The 17459-nt window shown below is 41.7% G+C and overlaps 1 protein-coding gene across 2 annotated transcripts in view; it reads right to left on the reverse strand.

The window, feature by feature from the left end:
• LOC148501326 (uncharacterized) overlaps window positions 1-17459 on the reverse strand; it is a 667086-nt gene that overhangs the window by 483087 nt on the left and 166540 nt on the right. For both annotated transcript variants that reach the window (XM_088450637.1, XM_088450636.1), the window contains exons 7-8: window positions 16227-16372; window positions 12726-12829 (exon numbers count right to left, since the gene is read on the reverse strand). In XM_088450637.1, the coding sequence (XP_088306763.1) occupies window positions 12726-12829; window positions 16227-16372 (250 nt within the window). The remainder of the gene's footprint in view (window positions 1-12725; window positions 12830-16226; window positions 16373-17459) is intronic.

The following is a 17459-nucleotide window of genomic DNA, read 5'->3' on the forward strand; positions in this document are numbered from 1 at the left end:
GTTGTGTTTTTTTACACATTTCTTTACAGGTGAACTACAGGTACCAGTGGCCCCTTAATACCCCGCATGCTGGTACTTGTGGTTCTCCAAGTACCAGCATGCGGGGGAGGCTTGCTGGGACCTGCAGATCTACTGTAAAGACAATGTTGTTAATTCAATTTTTAACACTACACCTACACTATCAACCCGCCACCCACCACCCGGGGTTGCGGGGATAGCCCCGGGCTATCAGCCTAGGCCAAGGGTGCCCTGGAGAGGGGGTCCCCTTTATTGGAGGGCTGACTAGCGGTCAGGGCTGATGCTGCGGCTGGGGGGCCCGGTGAAAGGTAACCCCTAGCTGTGTCATCAGGTCCCCGCTAGAAAGGGTCCAGTGCTGGTTTTAATTTTAGGGGTACCCCTACGCCAAATTTTTCACCCCTAAAATTAAAACCAGGACTGACCTTGCAGACTGGTGCTGGTACCTAATTTATGAGGGAACCCTACTCGTTTTGTTTCCCATAATTTTAGGAACCAGGACAGGCTGGCAAGTCCGGGGCTGGTTAGTCTTTTGGGAGGGGACCTCACATAATTTTTTTTTTTAATAATTAACTCTACTTAAACAAGTTAAAAAAAATAAAAAATATTTGTGTATGTTTTCACCCAAACTCGCAGCTCAGGAGTTGAGTGTTTAAAACTTCTATTTCACAGTGAGTTTGCCACAATCTCACATGAGATTGGAAACTCGAATCTTAGTAAATTTGCGAGTTTCATCTTTTTCATCTAAAGTACTTCCGATTTTGGCCGATGGTGAGTTTTTTGAGTTTGCAAACTCACATGAGTTTTAACAGTGAAAAAAGAAAACTCACTTCTTTAGTAAATTTGCGAGATGAAAAACTCATGTGAATTTGCAAACTCGCTCAAACTCACACAAACTCACAAAAGCTCGACTCTTAGTAAATTTACCCCATAGAGTGAATAGATCAATGATGGTAGAAAAGATTTTTTCCTCACCCATACAGGATGATTGTATAATTGTGACCAACTAAACTTTAGAGGGTATAATGAAGAAATTAAAAAACACCATTCTAAAAGAAAATAGAGTGTGGTGGGAAATAGTTACCCTTGAGCACTATATTTCAGCACAAATTGTTCCTAAAGGATTTAGGATTGATAAGAAAGCATCATTTGTTACATCCACTGACACATTTAGAGAAGCATGGGAAAGAATTATCACTGGGTTTACATTTTCCGTGATTGAACTTATCCTACAAGAACACAGAAAGGAGCTTATGTCTCTGGAGGAACAGATCTCACATTTAGAAATTTTTATTAACCCTTTCATGGATTTGGAAGAATATAAAATGTTTGAGAATCGTATTATAGAAAAAATAAAGAAAAACGAAAGAGATTTAATTTCTAAAAAACAAAGAAAATTCCATCGAGATAAAGTAAAGGTAGCTGAAGGCTGCATAAGCCTAAAGCTACATAAGTGTATAGGCTTGGAGCCGATAGTAATAAAGAAACCAGGTTACATAGTTGTTGATTGACAGGTCGGTAGGACCTGTGTTTCTTTGTCCTATCAGAGCGTAGGTAGGACGGGTCTTTAGAATTTATATAGGTTTAAGTGGAAGCTAAGGACTTCCTCTTTGCTCCAGGATTCCCAGGATTCCGGAAGGCTAAGTGTTTTGTGTGCCACAACTTGGTCCTGTCAAATTGTTTGGCCTGTTAAATATAATAATATTCTTATTCTTTTATTCATTATCCCTTTGGTTATATTATTTTGTCTACATTATCATTTATTATTCATTTCTTTCAATTTATTACATTCTTAAAAAAAAATTTTCCTTTCAATTTTTTGACATGTCGAGACAGCAGCACTCCGCTCCCCCCCCCAGCCGTTTGGCTGAATTTTCTCACCCCCTTTCATCTGGTTCCGCAGTCCGCAGGCACCTAAACCCTGCTGGGCAGCTCCCCCAGCCCTCCTCTGGAGCCCAGCAGCTCCCTTCATCGCGGCGTGCTTCAAAAAGGCATGCCCCTCCGCCCCCAGCCTTCCATACCTCCCTCATGCTGCCGCCGATGGTGCGCTGGCGGCATTCGCAGCGGCTGAGCTGGTTTCAGGACCAGCCAGCGCGCACCTGATGCCGGCGCCATTTCCCCCCCCTGTGGTGACTGCGGCTCTTCTGGCGGGAGGCTTAGTCACTCCCGCCGCGTGCATGCTGCCGGGACCTGCTGCGATTAGCGCGCCCATTCTCTCCCTCCCTCACAGCTCACTGAGTGTTCCCCCGGCCCGGGTGGGCTCGGCCGGCGTCGTAAAGGGCGGCGGGTGTCTGCCATTAATGAGGCAGACACAGCCGTTTTGGCCACGCCCCCCCGCAGCCATTTTAGGCTCATATACTGGCCAGGTCTCTCACGAGTCAGCTAGTGCTGACAGAGACTTGGCCCCTTTAGCCCCGCCTCCTTTATCATTGTCCTCCACCCCCCCTGCAGACAGCCTCACTGTCATAGCCCCTCACACAGTGCAAGTTCAGCAGGACAGACATTTCACCAGCATGTCGGACCAGGGGTTCCAGTACACAAGCAGTTCTACAGCAGGTCACACCTTCATCCCAAGATATGGTGCAGCCTATCCTGCCTGCGTTGCATTTGGATTCTGCCAGTGGTTCCAGCACGCCTAGTGAGGAGGATGATTGTTTGTCTATTGTAGCTGAACCTGAGAATTCTGCTCCTCCACCTACATTGCCGCTACTTTTTTCCGAGTCAGCGGCGTCATCTTCTGCTCCACCCCCACAGGCGCACCTTGGCTTAAGTGGGTCAGGTGTTCCCCCCTCATTTTATTCCGTTTTTCCATTTGGGCACGGTTTTAATGCACAAGCAGCTAATATTAGCAACCTCACCTTTCCCTTCTGGCCATTTCCCCCTCAAAATATGCAGTCGTCAGCAAGCGGATTTAATCCAGCTGGCATGGGTTTTTTCCCATATTGGTCTCCGCAAACCTGGTATTTTTCTCCATTTAATTGGCCCAGGCAATCACAATTGAATGCTTCAATAGCTAACGCTAATGCAGCTCCTACCCCGAGCGTAGTTCGGGAGCAAGCTTTAACAATACAGGCGCAAGTCACACCAACCCCTTCTCCTGTTATATTGCCAACAGCCGCTCCTCCAGTTGCATCCTCAATGGCAGCGGCAGACGCTGGATCATCCGTGCCAATGGCGACATCTGAGGCAGGCGATGGGAAGGCGAGGGAGAAGAGTGTCTCTTAAGCAATGGAGCCAGTGGCAGGTACATCTAGTGCCGGTGAGTATGGTGCTATTACACAGACATCAGATCACACTAGCTCTTACACTAGCGATAGTAGTTCTTCTTCGGGCTAGCCTAAGAGGCCAAAGAAAATTATGAAAATTTTAGAGGAACATTTTAAGGGCTCGCATAAGAGCGATTCCAGCAAGCATTCTGCGCAGACAGTTAGCCATTCTAGCAGCGGTGGAGATTTAGTGCATTGCGCGAATACAGCAATCACAAGAGGTTTGCGCAGGAGCATAAAAGAAAGGATAGTTAAAGGACGTTTTGAGGATATGTTCAAAATTACCGAGGAAGGTAGAAAAGGTTTGTCAGCAGCAAAGGCATCAGGTGGCATAGGGGAGGAGGCCTATAGATGCTACAATAACTGGCTTAATGGTATGCTAGTTTTTGGGGCATGCTATGCGGAATCTAGGCCCACAGAGTATTTGAACATTTTAAAATATATACATTTGATACATGGTATGTACGTAAAATCTAGGGGCAATATTTGTCGATCTTACGACGAAGAGTTTCGTAAGAAACAGGACGGGCATACCATTATGTCTTTTGGATTTAAAGACGTAGAGGTATGGTTAGAAGTCACTCACCAGAAGAAAGGGGGACCGGAGGTAGCGGTTAGTAAAAAACAGTTTGCGGCAGCTAGAGCGAAGCAAAACACTTTTCAAAAAGGGAAATGTTTTGCTTTCAATGGAGGCCAATGTGATCGGGGGGCGAGCTGTCATTTTCGACACCTTTATTCCAATTGTGGGGGAGGGCATTCTGCAAAGGAATGCCAGAGAGGAACGGCAGCAGCAGCCCCCTCGGCGACAATATCTCGGAAATGAGTTAAATAGAGCCCTACCCCAGTGCAATTATCGCAATTGTCTAAATGGTTGGGGTGGTATCCAAACAAGCTTGATGCCGAATTTCTTAGGGAGGGTTTTACTGTGGGTTTTAGAATTCCTGTTTGCAGACCGGTGGTTGCCACTGCTTTGCGCAACCTTCGTTCCGCCAGGGATTTTCCTGAGGAGGTGCAGGCTAAGTTAGATGTTGAGCTAAAATTAGGTAGGATGGTTGGGCCGTTTAACAGCCCACCTATAGAAAAATTGTGCATCTCACCCTTGGGTGTTGTACCAAAAAAGACGGAAGGAAAATTTCGTTTGATTCAACATCTTTCTTACCCAGCAGGTACTTCAGTAAATGAGGCCATTGATCCTGAGATTGCTAGTGTAAAGTATCAGTCCTTTGAGGAAGCTTTGGCATTAATTAGAAGTTTTGGTCCAGGGGCTATGTTAGCTAAAATCGACATCGAATCGGCTTTTCGCCTGTTGCCTTTGCATCCGGAATCCTTCAGGTTGATGGGTTTCAGATTTAAAGGACAATATTATATTGATCGTTGTTTACCCATGGGTTACGCAATATCATGTGCTTTTTTTGAAAAGTTTAGTACCTTTTTGCAATGGTGTGTGCAAGCGGGTACAGGTCACACTGGGGTCGCACATTATTTGGACGACTTTCTGGTGGTCGGATCTCGGGATAGTGAGGCATGTAAGAAAACATTGTTTTCAATACTGGTCGCTGTTTAAGGTTTTGGGGGTACCTATTGCTCAGAATAAGATGGAGGGTCCTGCACCCTGTTTGTCTTACTTAGGTATCGAAATTGATACGGTAATGGGATGCTGCCGTTTACCATTAGACAAGGTACAGCGATTAACGGAACAGATAAGCGGTTCTTTATCAGGTAACAAGATCGAACTTAAGGAAGTTCAATCCCTTTTAGGTTTAATGCATTTTGCATGTAGGGTAATACCGGTTGGAAAGGTTTTCTGTAGGAAGCTTGAAAGGGCTACAGCCAGGCTCACTTCTCCGCATCATAAAATTAGATTATCTAGGGAAATAAAGGATGATCTGACCATGTGGTTGTCATTCTTAAGGGACTTTAATGGAGTTAGGATTTGGTTGAATGGGCCCACAGACAGCCCCTGCTTGCAACTGTTTACAGATGCTTCAGGTTCGGTAGGTTTTGGTGCGTACCTAGATGGGGAATGGTGCGCGGAACAGTGGCCTCAAGCTTGGCATACTTCCGGTTTGACCGCAAACCTACTGCTATTGGAGCTTTTTCCAATAGTTGTTGCAGTTGAATTATGGGCGCAGCAACTTCGCAACCAGAACATTGTGTTCTGGTGTGATAATTTAGGGGTGGTACAAGCTATAAATAATCAGAGAGCTGAATCACCTTTGGCGTTGCGTCTTTTACGACATCTAGTGCTTAAGTGTTTGGAGGCAAATGTCTTTTTTCAGGCGAAACATGTCCCGGGAGTAGACAATTGCATCGCCGACGCACTTTCACTTTTCCAGTGGTTGAAATTCAGAGCGATCGCTCCCAAGGCGAATCTACAAGGTTTAAAATGCCCTTCCTCTGTCTGGCAGATTATCGAGACGGGTTAGAAGGATTAGCTGCCATGGCGTTGGCGTCGTCCACGAGACGGGCCTATTCCAAAGCATGGAAAGATTGGGAACAGTTTCGGGTTTCTAGTTTTTGCGAAGGTAAGACCTGCAAGCAGAGCTTAAGTGCATTTGTTTGGTGGTGTTACAAACAAGGTCGATCTAGAGCATCGACTGCTACGGCATTGGCAGGGATTTCATATTTCTCAAAGATGCATGGTAGAAATGACCCCACAAAATCATTTTTAATTATAAAAGCAATGAAGGGTTGGGCCAAATCGGAAGGAGTAAAGGAGGATAAGAGACGTCCCATTGACTTGGACTAGCTTAAGGACCTAATTAGTTGTTTGCCCAATGTAGCTTCCAATGAGTTTGAAACAATATTGTTTCAAAACGCATTCTCCATGGCCTTCTTTGGAGCATTTAGGGTTTGTGAGCTAGTAGCCGCCTCCAAGCAATCTGTGCAGTCTGGTCTTCTTGGAAAAAATGTGGTACAAAAGCCTAAGGCCCTACTGTGTAAAATTCATAGGTCTAAAACAGATCAGCTAGGTAAGGGAAAATGGGTGACGGTTCCAGCTCAAGTTGTTAGAGAGGTGTGCCCGGTAACCTTAGCAGAAAATTACTCAAGAGTACGTCCCAGGGATAGCGAGCATTGGTTGACGCATGCAGATGGCTCACCGCTTACTAGATTTCAGTTTTCTGCAGTGTTTAAGCGATGCTTAGTATTTTTGGGGTTGGATGTGGCAGCATATGGCACACATTCATTCCGTATAGGGGCGGCCACTTGCGCAGCGGAAGCGGGTTGCTCTGAACCGGCCATTAAAGAACTTGGCAGATGGAAGTCAGCAGCATATAAAAAGTACATTCACAGTAAGGCGCAGCGCTAGGCATTATGCGCTCTCTGCGGGGTAAACCCAGGCTTAGTCAATTTAACTCGCCACTATTGTGGGGGTACGAAGGGATTTGCCCTAAATTTTTTCCCTTTAACTAAGGTTTTTTTTTATTATACAGGTTTTACCTTCGTCTGGGTTGCCCGTACTATTGCGCTCCACTCCCCTTCCCCCCCCCCATCCCAACCTTTTATGTTGTTTGTGTGAGCATGGCATTGATTGGTTGGATTTATTATTAATTATATGTCGGATTATATCTGTTACAGATGTTCTCCGGACCTCTTCAGAAGTCTGGTTCGTGGGTCACTCGTTCATTTATTGGGCGGCCCACTCGGCATCGGCCATGGAGGCTACTACATTGCTCAATGGTCGGAGGGTTAGGTGGATAGGTATCAGGGGTCTAAAGTGGGAGGGTATGGATCGTTTAATTGAGGATTCCATAAAAAAATGGGGACCCCCGGGATGCCTAGTCATACATGCAGGGGGTAATGATTTAGGTAGTTGGACAGAGATACAACTTATAATTAACATAAGGGCAGATGTTGATAAATGGCATTCAGTTCATAACTCAATGCAAATTGTTTGGTCAGACATAGTACAGCGTTGGGTCTGGAGGTGCCCTCACAAAGGACCGGTAATTGACCGCATACATAGGAAAGTTAATGCTGCGGTTGGCAAACACATCATTAGCTTAGGAGGCATTGTGGCAAGGCATCCGGGTATCCGGTATGATGACCCATTAACCTTCCGCAATGATGGGATTCATCTTAGTGAAGATGGGATGAGAGTGTTCCTTCAGGAAATTTTTTCAATTTTGAAAAAATAGTTATAGGGTCACTTGGTGACGGGCTGCGATTTTAGTGATCGCTGCTTTGGCGGGAAAGTATTGCTTCTCAGCGGCCAATAGTGGACGCAAGTTATAGCTGTTGGGGGCACCTTCCCTTTCGCAGGGCGAGCTGTCTCTGTCCAATGGGGGACCTGAGCTTCTTCATTAAGGTTGGGCCCCAGCAGTGCTAAGCCAATAGATGGGGGAGTTTAGGCCTCCACGGCTCAGTTTGCGTCGGGGGGTGTACAGCCGCCTCCCCCCATTTGATAGTGAAGAATGTTTGGGCTAGAGCTGAGATTAGCAATGCTTTCTTTGGCCACCTTCTTTTTCTAATAAAAATTTGATTAGTTAAAATTAAATAATAAAAGTTGTGGCCTTATTTAAATAAAAAATTTCTGTGTCTGTCGTCATTTCTAGTTAGATAGATATTAGTGAAGTAGGTTAATGATGATTAGAGGTTATTAAACTATAGACAACTTAATATCCTTGAAAGTAATATTTCTGAATACCCATTATTGAAAAAAGATAAAGGTGGAAATACACGACCGTCCACCTCAAGAAAGGAAGTTCAAGGGTTAGTACATATGGATAGGAAATTTGAGAATAATCAAAATTTACAAAGTAACCAAAACAGACATACATATGTTGATCACTCTAATTATACATTTGATCCTAAAAATAAGGACAAATATATGTCAAGATCCAGAAAAGTATTTAGAAAACCAGAAGGCATACAATCTTCATATATTAAAATAGGTCTAGTCCATGGTAATACAAAAAATACATATTCTGGATATAGGAATGAACAGAGAGAGAATGATTGTAGTCCTTTTCCTATTAACCAGAACAGTTTTGAAGTCTTGAACAATTATAACGAGGATTATTTTTTAGAGAGAAGAAGGTTCACGAGGAGAAATCCACGGAACCAATATTTCTAAAAATTTCTAATAATAAAACTAGAAGGGTTGGGAAAAAGAAAAAACAGTTCAGTATAAAATGATATCAACAATAAAATTGGATGACAATGATTCAGCCAAGATTTTTAGTCTTAGCAAATATGTATTAGATAACATTGAGCTCAAAAGTATTACAGAGAGATCTTAAGTTCGCACCCAAAAATAATATTAATCATTTTGATCTGTTCATAGATCTACAGAAATTTATCTGTAAGTTGACTTTAAAAAGATTTTTGTCAGATAAAGAACTAGATCAAGGGTACGAACCAAATATATTTAAAGAAAAAATCCACCTTCTTCCCCTCTTAGATGAATGGGTACTTTGTGGAAACTTTCTACAAAAGCATGTTAGAAGATTTTAAAACATTTAAACATGCTCCCCCAAATAGAAAAAATAACTTCACAAAAAAGAAAGAAAAACCTTAAAATCGTTACATGAAAATCATGACATTATTATAAAACCAGCCGATAAGGGGGGGAATTGTGATTTTAGATAAAGCTGATTACCTCAATGAGAGTTTTAGGCAGCCTAATGTAGGTAATACATATAGGAGGCTTAAAGAAGATCCTTCAACCAATATCCTCTCCTCTTTAAATAATTTAGTGAAACAATATTCATCAGTGGGTATATATACTAAAGAAATGGCAGAATATTTGATTAATGATCAGTACTCCATTCCTGTCTTGTATTTTTTGCCTAAAGTACATAAAGATATATTGCACCCACCAGGTCACCCCATAGTATCGGGGACATATTAATTTATGGCCAATTTGTCATCTTTAATTGACCACTACCTGCAACCCTTGGTGGTACAAGAAAAATCCTATCTAACGGACAGCAAGGACGTTTAAAAAAAGTTAAAGGATGTGAAATGGGAGGAGGATCTCCTGCTAATAACTCCAGACATCTCATCCCTTTATACCATCATTTCCCATAAGAAAGGGATTGATGCAGTTAAAAATACATTGGGAAAAAATAACTCAGATGAAAATCTGAAGAATTTTATCCTAGATGGGATTTAATTTATTTTGAGCAACAACTATTTCAACTTTGATGGCGTCTTTTATAAACAGGAAGTTGGTACAGCAATGGGCACCAGGTTTGCACCCAGTTATGCTAATTTATTCATGTCCAGGTGGGAGGAGTCTTCCGTCTGGAGTTAGCATAACTGGAGCACAAACCTGGGTCCTGGAGGCGTTATATAGATGATGTGTTGTTTATCTGGCGAGGAGGTAGAGATGCTATTTGTTTTGCCAATATTTGAACACTAATCTATTGAACATTTATTTGACTTTTTCGATCAGTAATAGCGTTGTCAATTTATTAGACCTGAAACTTGAAATTATAAATGGGAACATTACTACAAGCAATTTTATAAAGCCTACAGATACGAATACTTATATAGGTAGTACTAGTAATCATTTGCTGAGGTGGCTCAATAATGTCCCTAAAGGACAACTTGTCAGCTTACGACGTAATTGTTCCAATATTGAAACCTTCAATTTACAAGCTGAGAGCTTAATAGATTGGTTCAAACAGAAGGGTTATAAACCTAAACTTCTTAGTCAAGCACTAGATGAGGTTAAATCTATATAACGTGAACACTTGTTAGTAGTGTGATTAAAACCTGACAATACTAAAGATCATTATAATCTTAATTTTTGTACTAAGTTTAATAAAAGATATAAATATTGAAAATATTATTAGGAAGAATTGGGGGATTCTTTTAAAGGATGACTGTTTGAGAAAAGTTCTCACCCCGACTCCAAATTTTATGTATAGGAAAGCAGCAAATATTACAAATAGTCTAGTTTCTAGTGCACTTCCAATGGATGGAAATAGGTTATTACCTAAGAATCAGGGGTTCTACAGATGTGGGGAGTGCAAAATGTGTAAGTCCTGTCCAGGCGAATGTAAAATCACAGAGTTTTCTACACATGGTCAAACTGTAAAAATTACAGATTTTATTACCTGTCATACTAAATATATTATATACGCTATAGAATGTAATTGTTCATTAGTTTACATTGGCAAAACCACTAGAGCAGCAAAAATCAGATGGGTGGAACATGTAAGAAATGTTGTAAAGGGTTCAGAGACAAATCCCTTTTCTCAGCACTTCAAAGACAAGCATAATTGTTCTGTCACAGGTCTGAAGAAATTGCAGCCATTTCATTAGTAAAGGCCAACTGGAGAAATAATGATAGGGATAAAAAATGAGCACAAACAGAGATTGGGTACATATATGATCTTAAGACCCTAAAACCAAAAGGCTTAAACGTTGAGTTTGAGGTAAAATGGTTTATTAAATGATCATTTGCGTAGTGGTTTATATGTACTCTCCAATATCTGTATACTTTTTTTTGTGTTGTTAAATATCTTATATTCTTTGCTGGTTTCTTGATGACATGTATAAAAACTGTATTATCATTTTTGAATAGAGTTTTTATGTACTCTCTTTTTAGTATTTTATGTAATTGTCATTTATAACTTACTATTTATTTGTTTATGTGTTTTTTTATATTTTGGGTAAATACTTGTTGAAGTATTCAGGTGCTCTATTTTTCAGTCCTATGTGATAACATGATTGGCGGCTATGGAACACATCATATGAGTTCCCTCTGGTATCCAAACATATACGTATAACGTTTTGTTGAAAACTCCATCCAGGTGCTCCGTGTTCTGTTTTTCCATCTAATACGATCATTTGATCAACTATTATGGAACACTGAATATGATTATCTCCTGATATCTAAAGTTATGCGTATAAAGTTTTTATTGAATAAAACTTGATTGTCTTTTAACATCTGGTCATGTGGGACATGATGTCGTCCCTATAAAACTTTATCCAGTGTGGACAAGATGGCGCAGCAGATACGAATGCTGTGTGTACCTGTTAAAGGGAGACTTCACATCCCTTTAAACTTAGATGTTTTTAAACTAAAAAGAGGATGTTATTGATATGAATCAACTGTAGTCACTCCACTTGATAAAGACACCAGAGAGCTTCGAAACGCGTAATGAAGTGAAGGAGTGACAGTGGGAATATTTCATACTCATTAGTCCAGTTTGCTATACCCCTTTACGAGCACCCGGGTTCTATACCATCTTGGGAGTGTACCATTCTGGCTTATACCATCTGTTATGAATATATCTTTCAATAGTGTGATGCCTTGGGGTGGTTTGGTTTTGCTGACCTGGGGGGTCCTGTGCCCTGGAATTGCACCATAGTAATGTTAGTGACCTGGCTAATGAAGTCGCTGGACATGGTGGACAGGCCCATATTTTTGGCCAAAATTTGACTACTTCAGTTTGACTACAGAGTGTGCACCTGCACTTTTTTCTTTTCGTGTGTGACAATGTAAGTTTCAAGCATGGTAGCACCTCGCTATATATTAAAGTTAGGGTCTGCAGTCTTGGGTCCCTCCCTATATATTCTCACTCTTGCCCCTTGCATCTCACCAGTGTCACCACAACCCCCACTGCTGCTGCCCTGCAGTTGGCTGAGGCCTGGGCACACGGATGTGCTGGGAAGGGCAGGAGGGTCATGGATGAGATTTGAATTGCAGCTGCAGTAAGCATTATCAGCAGCATGTCCCTGGGGCAATAGTGCATATTTCTGAAGCCTCAATGCGCACCACTTCCCTGCTGCCGAACACGGCGATGAGCAATGTCCTCTTTGCACAATGTACCTTGTATTTTCTAAGCTTCCTGTTGAACTTCAGTGCCATGGTGCCCTTATCCAAGAACATCGCTGACACCCATGGGAGGTGCCTCCTGTTCACCGAGGGCATGTGGCTCAGCAAAAAGTTCAGGTTGGAGAGGGAGCACTTCACAATGGCACAGTAGTGGCAGGAGTCCAGCAGCAGGTTCAGCATAGGGATGGACATTGGAATCCGATGGTTACTATCCATCAGTGTTTTTGATCTGATGGTAGTGCTTTTACCATTTGATGGTGGTGGTCTGATGTTTGCCATCAAATCAAAATCATTTGATGGTGTTCCAATGGTTTTTTTTTAAATTCCTGACAGGAATGCCTCCACTGACTCCTGGCTACAGGGCATCTTCATGGGTTTGTTGGAGGCTGTCTCTCAGTCTCTTTTGCCTCAGACATGACCCTGTTCAATCTCGGACTCCCTTCCCTCTCTAGGCTGCTGCTAAGCAACAGGGCACATTGGTATCTCTGATTGGCTCTCACTGTCTCTTGCTGGTTCAGCACCCTGGCACCCTGATATGTATCTGCCATTTCAAAGGTGGAATTTTTAAACACGCAGTTCCTCATCAGTGCTATTTTCCATTCTGAGTAGGTTATTCAAAGTCTTTATTGGGGAGAAGAACTTAAACTTACCTTAGCAGTATCAGAAAATGTGTGACCAGTTAGAATTTCATATCTCTTCTCTAAACATTCTTGTGCTTCCTTTTTTAAATTTTCATTGGTATGGACTAGAGAGTCTGTAAAATGAAGAAGTTAGAGTAATTATAATATTGGTGTAGAATTTTATTAGCAGTTACTAATTACAATTTATTCTTATTTTAGGTGAGACTTTTTTGGCATTTCAATGCCTTACAGATGATTGCTGTACTTTGATCTACAGATCTTTACATTACAGAAATCTTTAATTTCATAAAGTAGGCGATCCTAATATATGCACAAATTCATAAAGGTTATCACAGATTGATTTTTCAGGGTCAGATCCAAGGACCTGGAAGTGGGTGTGTAGTCTTCATTCTAGCCCCCTGCACCTGTCACAACCCGAGCAGTTCCACTTTCTAGCCTGGGGTGTTACTCTCTGCTCTAGTGGTTGTAGCACACACTAGTCTTTATTACAGAAGGTTGTTGCATCAGCTAAGGGTGCTAGAAGCACCAGAGCAGAGAGCAACACCCCAGGTAGGAAAGAGGAACTGCACAGGTTGTGACAGGTGCCTGAATGAACACTAGGTGTAAATTTAAAGTACCAATGGACAAAATGGTGCACTTACAAAAATATAGAAGCAGTACTGGTTTGCATTATTTTATGGTATGTAAGCAACCCTTACAGTGCTATATATGAATGTTTATGTAAATAAAGTGAATTTCTTGTTTGAAGTAGGGATGTGCAGGCTCGGATAGGTTCGAGTTTGCACGCCAAGTCCGGATTTTTCCCTCAAAAAAAACGGAACTCAGAAAGAGGCTAAACGTCACCTTGCATGGACAAACATCATCATTCCTGGACTTTTGTCCAGGAATGATGATGTTTGTCCATGCAAGATGATGTTTAGCCTCTTTCTGAGTTCTGTTTTTTTGGAGGGAAAAATCCGAACTCGGCATGCAAACTCGAACCTATCTGAGCCTGCACATCCCTAGTTTGAAGTAGCCTAAAAAATATATTTTTATTAAATCTGAGTCCATTAGGGGACACTGAAACACTGGGGAAAAGAATGCAGTTACAGGAGCTTAGGCACTTTCCAAAAATTCAGTACCCATGGCCGTAACTAGAGTAGTGCGACCTGAGCCATGGCACAGGGCACCGCAGGGCAGGGGGAGTTGTTTGGGCTGTAATTTTTCATGTTTATTATCATTGTCACTTGTAGCTGCTTCTTCTTTTATCCCTAGCATCTCCTGGCCTCCCCTATCTCTTCCCTGGACCACCCCCATGAAGCCATGGCCCTTTTTCAGGTGCACTATCTTATGTCCCTATTTAAAAAATGGAGGAGGGGGGGCACCAATGCTCTCTCTGGCACAGGGTGTGAGGTTCTGGTTTTGTTGTGGGCCCGGGGTGGTGATAGGAGGAGACACTGAAGCAGGTTTAAATGAAAATGAGGAACTTTTAATGAGTGGTTTGGTAGACATGAATATGACAAAAACTAAAGTCCAGATATAGCACTTAGTGCACTTGGGAGCAGTGGTGAAGTAATGGGAGAAAGTCCAGTTAGTGACCGGCAATGGAAAATGTCCAGATCGTGACTGGTTAATAGAAAATGTCCAGGTAGTGGCAGACAAAGGGAACTGTCCAGGTAATGACTGGTTAATAGAGAAAATGTCCAGGTAATGACAGGCAGGGAAAATCAGGTGTAGTGGTTGAAATTAAGAATGCAGGCTGAGGTAGAATCATCCAGCAGAGTGCCAGTGGAGGCAAGGTGCAGGGTGAACAGCAGACTCAGGTACTCAGGCAAGGGGAAGGTAATGGAGGATGCAGGGTAGTCCAGCGGGGTTGGAGCAGACAAGCAGGCAGGTAGTGTTTCACAGGAACAGGTGGTGAGCACAGGGAACTCTCTCTCAGCTATGCTGAGAAACACATTGCACTGGCAATGAAGTAAGGCTCTGAACCTCCCTAAATACCAAGTGCTGTGCCATGACTGGCCAGAGAGAGCATGTGACAAACCAGGATTGAGCAATTAGGTGACGTGACCAGAGGCAAGATGGCGGCACCCATGCCGGAGCGGAGCGAAAGCACCACCAGGTCTCACCAGCCCAAAGCGACAACATGCCCGCACAGAACCACGCACAGCCAACTCCCCTCGCCAAACACCAGCGCAACCGCCAGACACCCCCCGCCATAGTGACCTCACAGTTAATACCCGTCAACCACCATGCCGAGAAACTCTGGTCGTGACACAGGGCACCAAAAAGTCTAGTTACGGCTCTGTCAGTACCTCTATACACCTAATGACTGTTTGGAACTTCAGTAATTTAAAACAAAGCCACAAAGGAAAAAAACAAAGATAACAAGAGGGAGATAAGAAAAGTTATCCAACACTAGCAATAATCCTGACAAGGATAACCATGAAAAAAAAAAAAAAAGAAAAATGGCAACAAGAACAAAGAGTGTATAGAGATGATGTCCAGTGCCCTCCATTGCACTTAGAGAAAAACATTTAATTTAAGCACAGAAATCTAATTTTCATTCATGGAGTCTACGCTTAGACGTTGCAAACTGTAGCATCTTACAACCAAAACTGTCATCAAATGGAGTAATTTAATTGTTTTGAGCTCCTCCATAATTAATGGGCTCTGGAGCAATTCAATTGGTTTGGGCGGCCATTATCGTGCTTGTCATTCCCCAAAAGCAGCGGGCTTAGCTGTGTATAGCGGCTAAACCTGTCTAAAGTCCTTTTAGATCACCCAAACCATGGGCTTTTTGTACATTTCTGCTCACCTCAGGAGGCTGCAAGCAGATATGTGTACAGCCATGGCACCCTCACCTGATCGAAGCAACAATTGAAATGCTCCGTCAGGCGCCGATTAGTTAATGCCATGCAAAAAACAATTGAATTACCCCCATGGTATGCAAAAATATTGACTTGTAGAATTTTTTAAAGGCATGAATGCCAGTTCGCTACCAAACATAACACTCAGCCACACTGCAGGGTACAAATTTAAACATTACATATTTCAGCATACTATTTATTACTGACTTTTTTGAATTGAATAAAATAAAACATATAGGTCCTGATTTAGAGTCATCTCAGCAGATGGATATCAACATTTATAGCAACTGTGCATGTGTCAGAGCCTGTATATGAAACTTTGAGCAACTATGGTGATTCAGACTCATATGCAACTAAGCCGCCTCTCCACTTGCAGCTTAGTGGATGTAACTGGGCTTTTGGCCATAGTGTAAGCATGTCTTGGGTGTGTAGACGGAAGTGTAGGCTATTCAGAGCGCTGTGACGTACTTTTTTTAGGCCTTAAAACTTATTTAACTTGTTAGGCATAACTTAAGTTTAATAAATAGCTTAACTCTTGAATTTGAGTGAATTGTATTGTAGTTATAGAAAACAGTATTGTGGATGGTATTAAAAATACAAACAGTAATAATACATGTAAAGTCTATTATTTTAAATCAGTAAATGAATAAATAAAAAGTACCTTTGTTTCCCATTGTGACCAGCTCAAAAAGTTGTTGTTTAAGTTCTACGTCAGTAAAATAGTCCACTTTCATTTCATATAGTGTTCCATATCTCAAACGAATTATACATTTTGTTGTAGATTTATGGCCTTTCTTTACTTGTTTTCTGTCAATTATTTAAATACATATAAATATTCTGCAATTATCAACATATTCTGTTTATATAAGATGTCATTTAATATTTTGATTGGGTTGGCTACAGATTGTCGACAAACACATTGCAGACAGTTATATAATAGTAGAGAAAATGTTGCGCTTATCACTTCTCGGTCACTAGGTAGCTGCTAAGGTAGATAGGAAACCAGAATACTGCTTCCTCTATGGTACTGTAAAAAAAAGCAAAAAATGTCTCCCAGCACTCACCCTGTAACCAACCTTAAAATACAGATTGTGTAATTTTCAAAAACAATACAATGAAACTTATTTCAAAAATATAAATTTTGATTATTTGGACAACTCCTCTGAAATTGAGCCAATTAAAATTTCACTATATGGATATACAGTATATAGGTGGTTAAACTATTAGCTAAGGACACCTAATACCAGTATACAGATTACTATATATAAACAAACATTTCACATATATCAACTTTAACATCTACTTCCTGGGTTTATACCATTTGTGCGAATGATATAAAGCCATATTGTCCAGTACTGCTCGATGGGGCCCAGGCCAAATTGGCTCCGTAGAGCGGAGTCATTCCAGAGTCATTCCAGCCGCTATCATTGGCAATACTCTTCAGTAGAGTTCCCCCAGTTTGTGAGAGGGCAGGTGAGCTTGTGCAGAAGCTGTCCTCTCTGGATTATCGTACAATACTCCATGAGCAGTGTAGGAGACATCGACAGACTGCAAAGCCAGGTTGTCAGGTAACAAGCTAAAAGCCCAGGTCTGAGGGTCACCATGCAGGAGAGAGATAATAATCCCCACTCACTGGGGCTCTGACCCAGATGACAACGGTCTAAGCTTATAGTACTTGATAAATACTATATTTATTTTATTTTTATGCTTTGGATTTATTACGATTACCTGTATTTCTACATTGCAAAAAAAGGGAGGTTTGGCTTTATTCAGTCACTTATGTAAGTAACAGAAATTGAATATGCAGACAGTAATGAGAAATGGTGTCACAATCCTGTGCCATAAACAGAATATCTCTAGTGCAGCAGTTTCAACGTCAGACACATGTTGTCAT

This window comes from Taudactylus pleione, unplaced genomic scaffold, assembly GCF_031769625.1.
Source record: "Taudactylus pleione unplaced genomic scaffold, aTauple2 ptg000520l, whole genome shotgun sequence".
In the NCBI taxonomy this organism is placed as follows: Eukaryota; Metazoa; Chordata; class Amphibia; order Anura; family Myobatrachidae; genus Taudactylus; species Taudactylus pleione.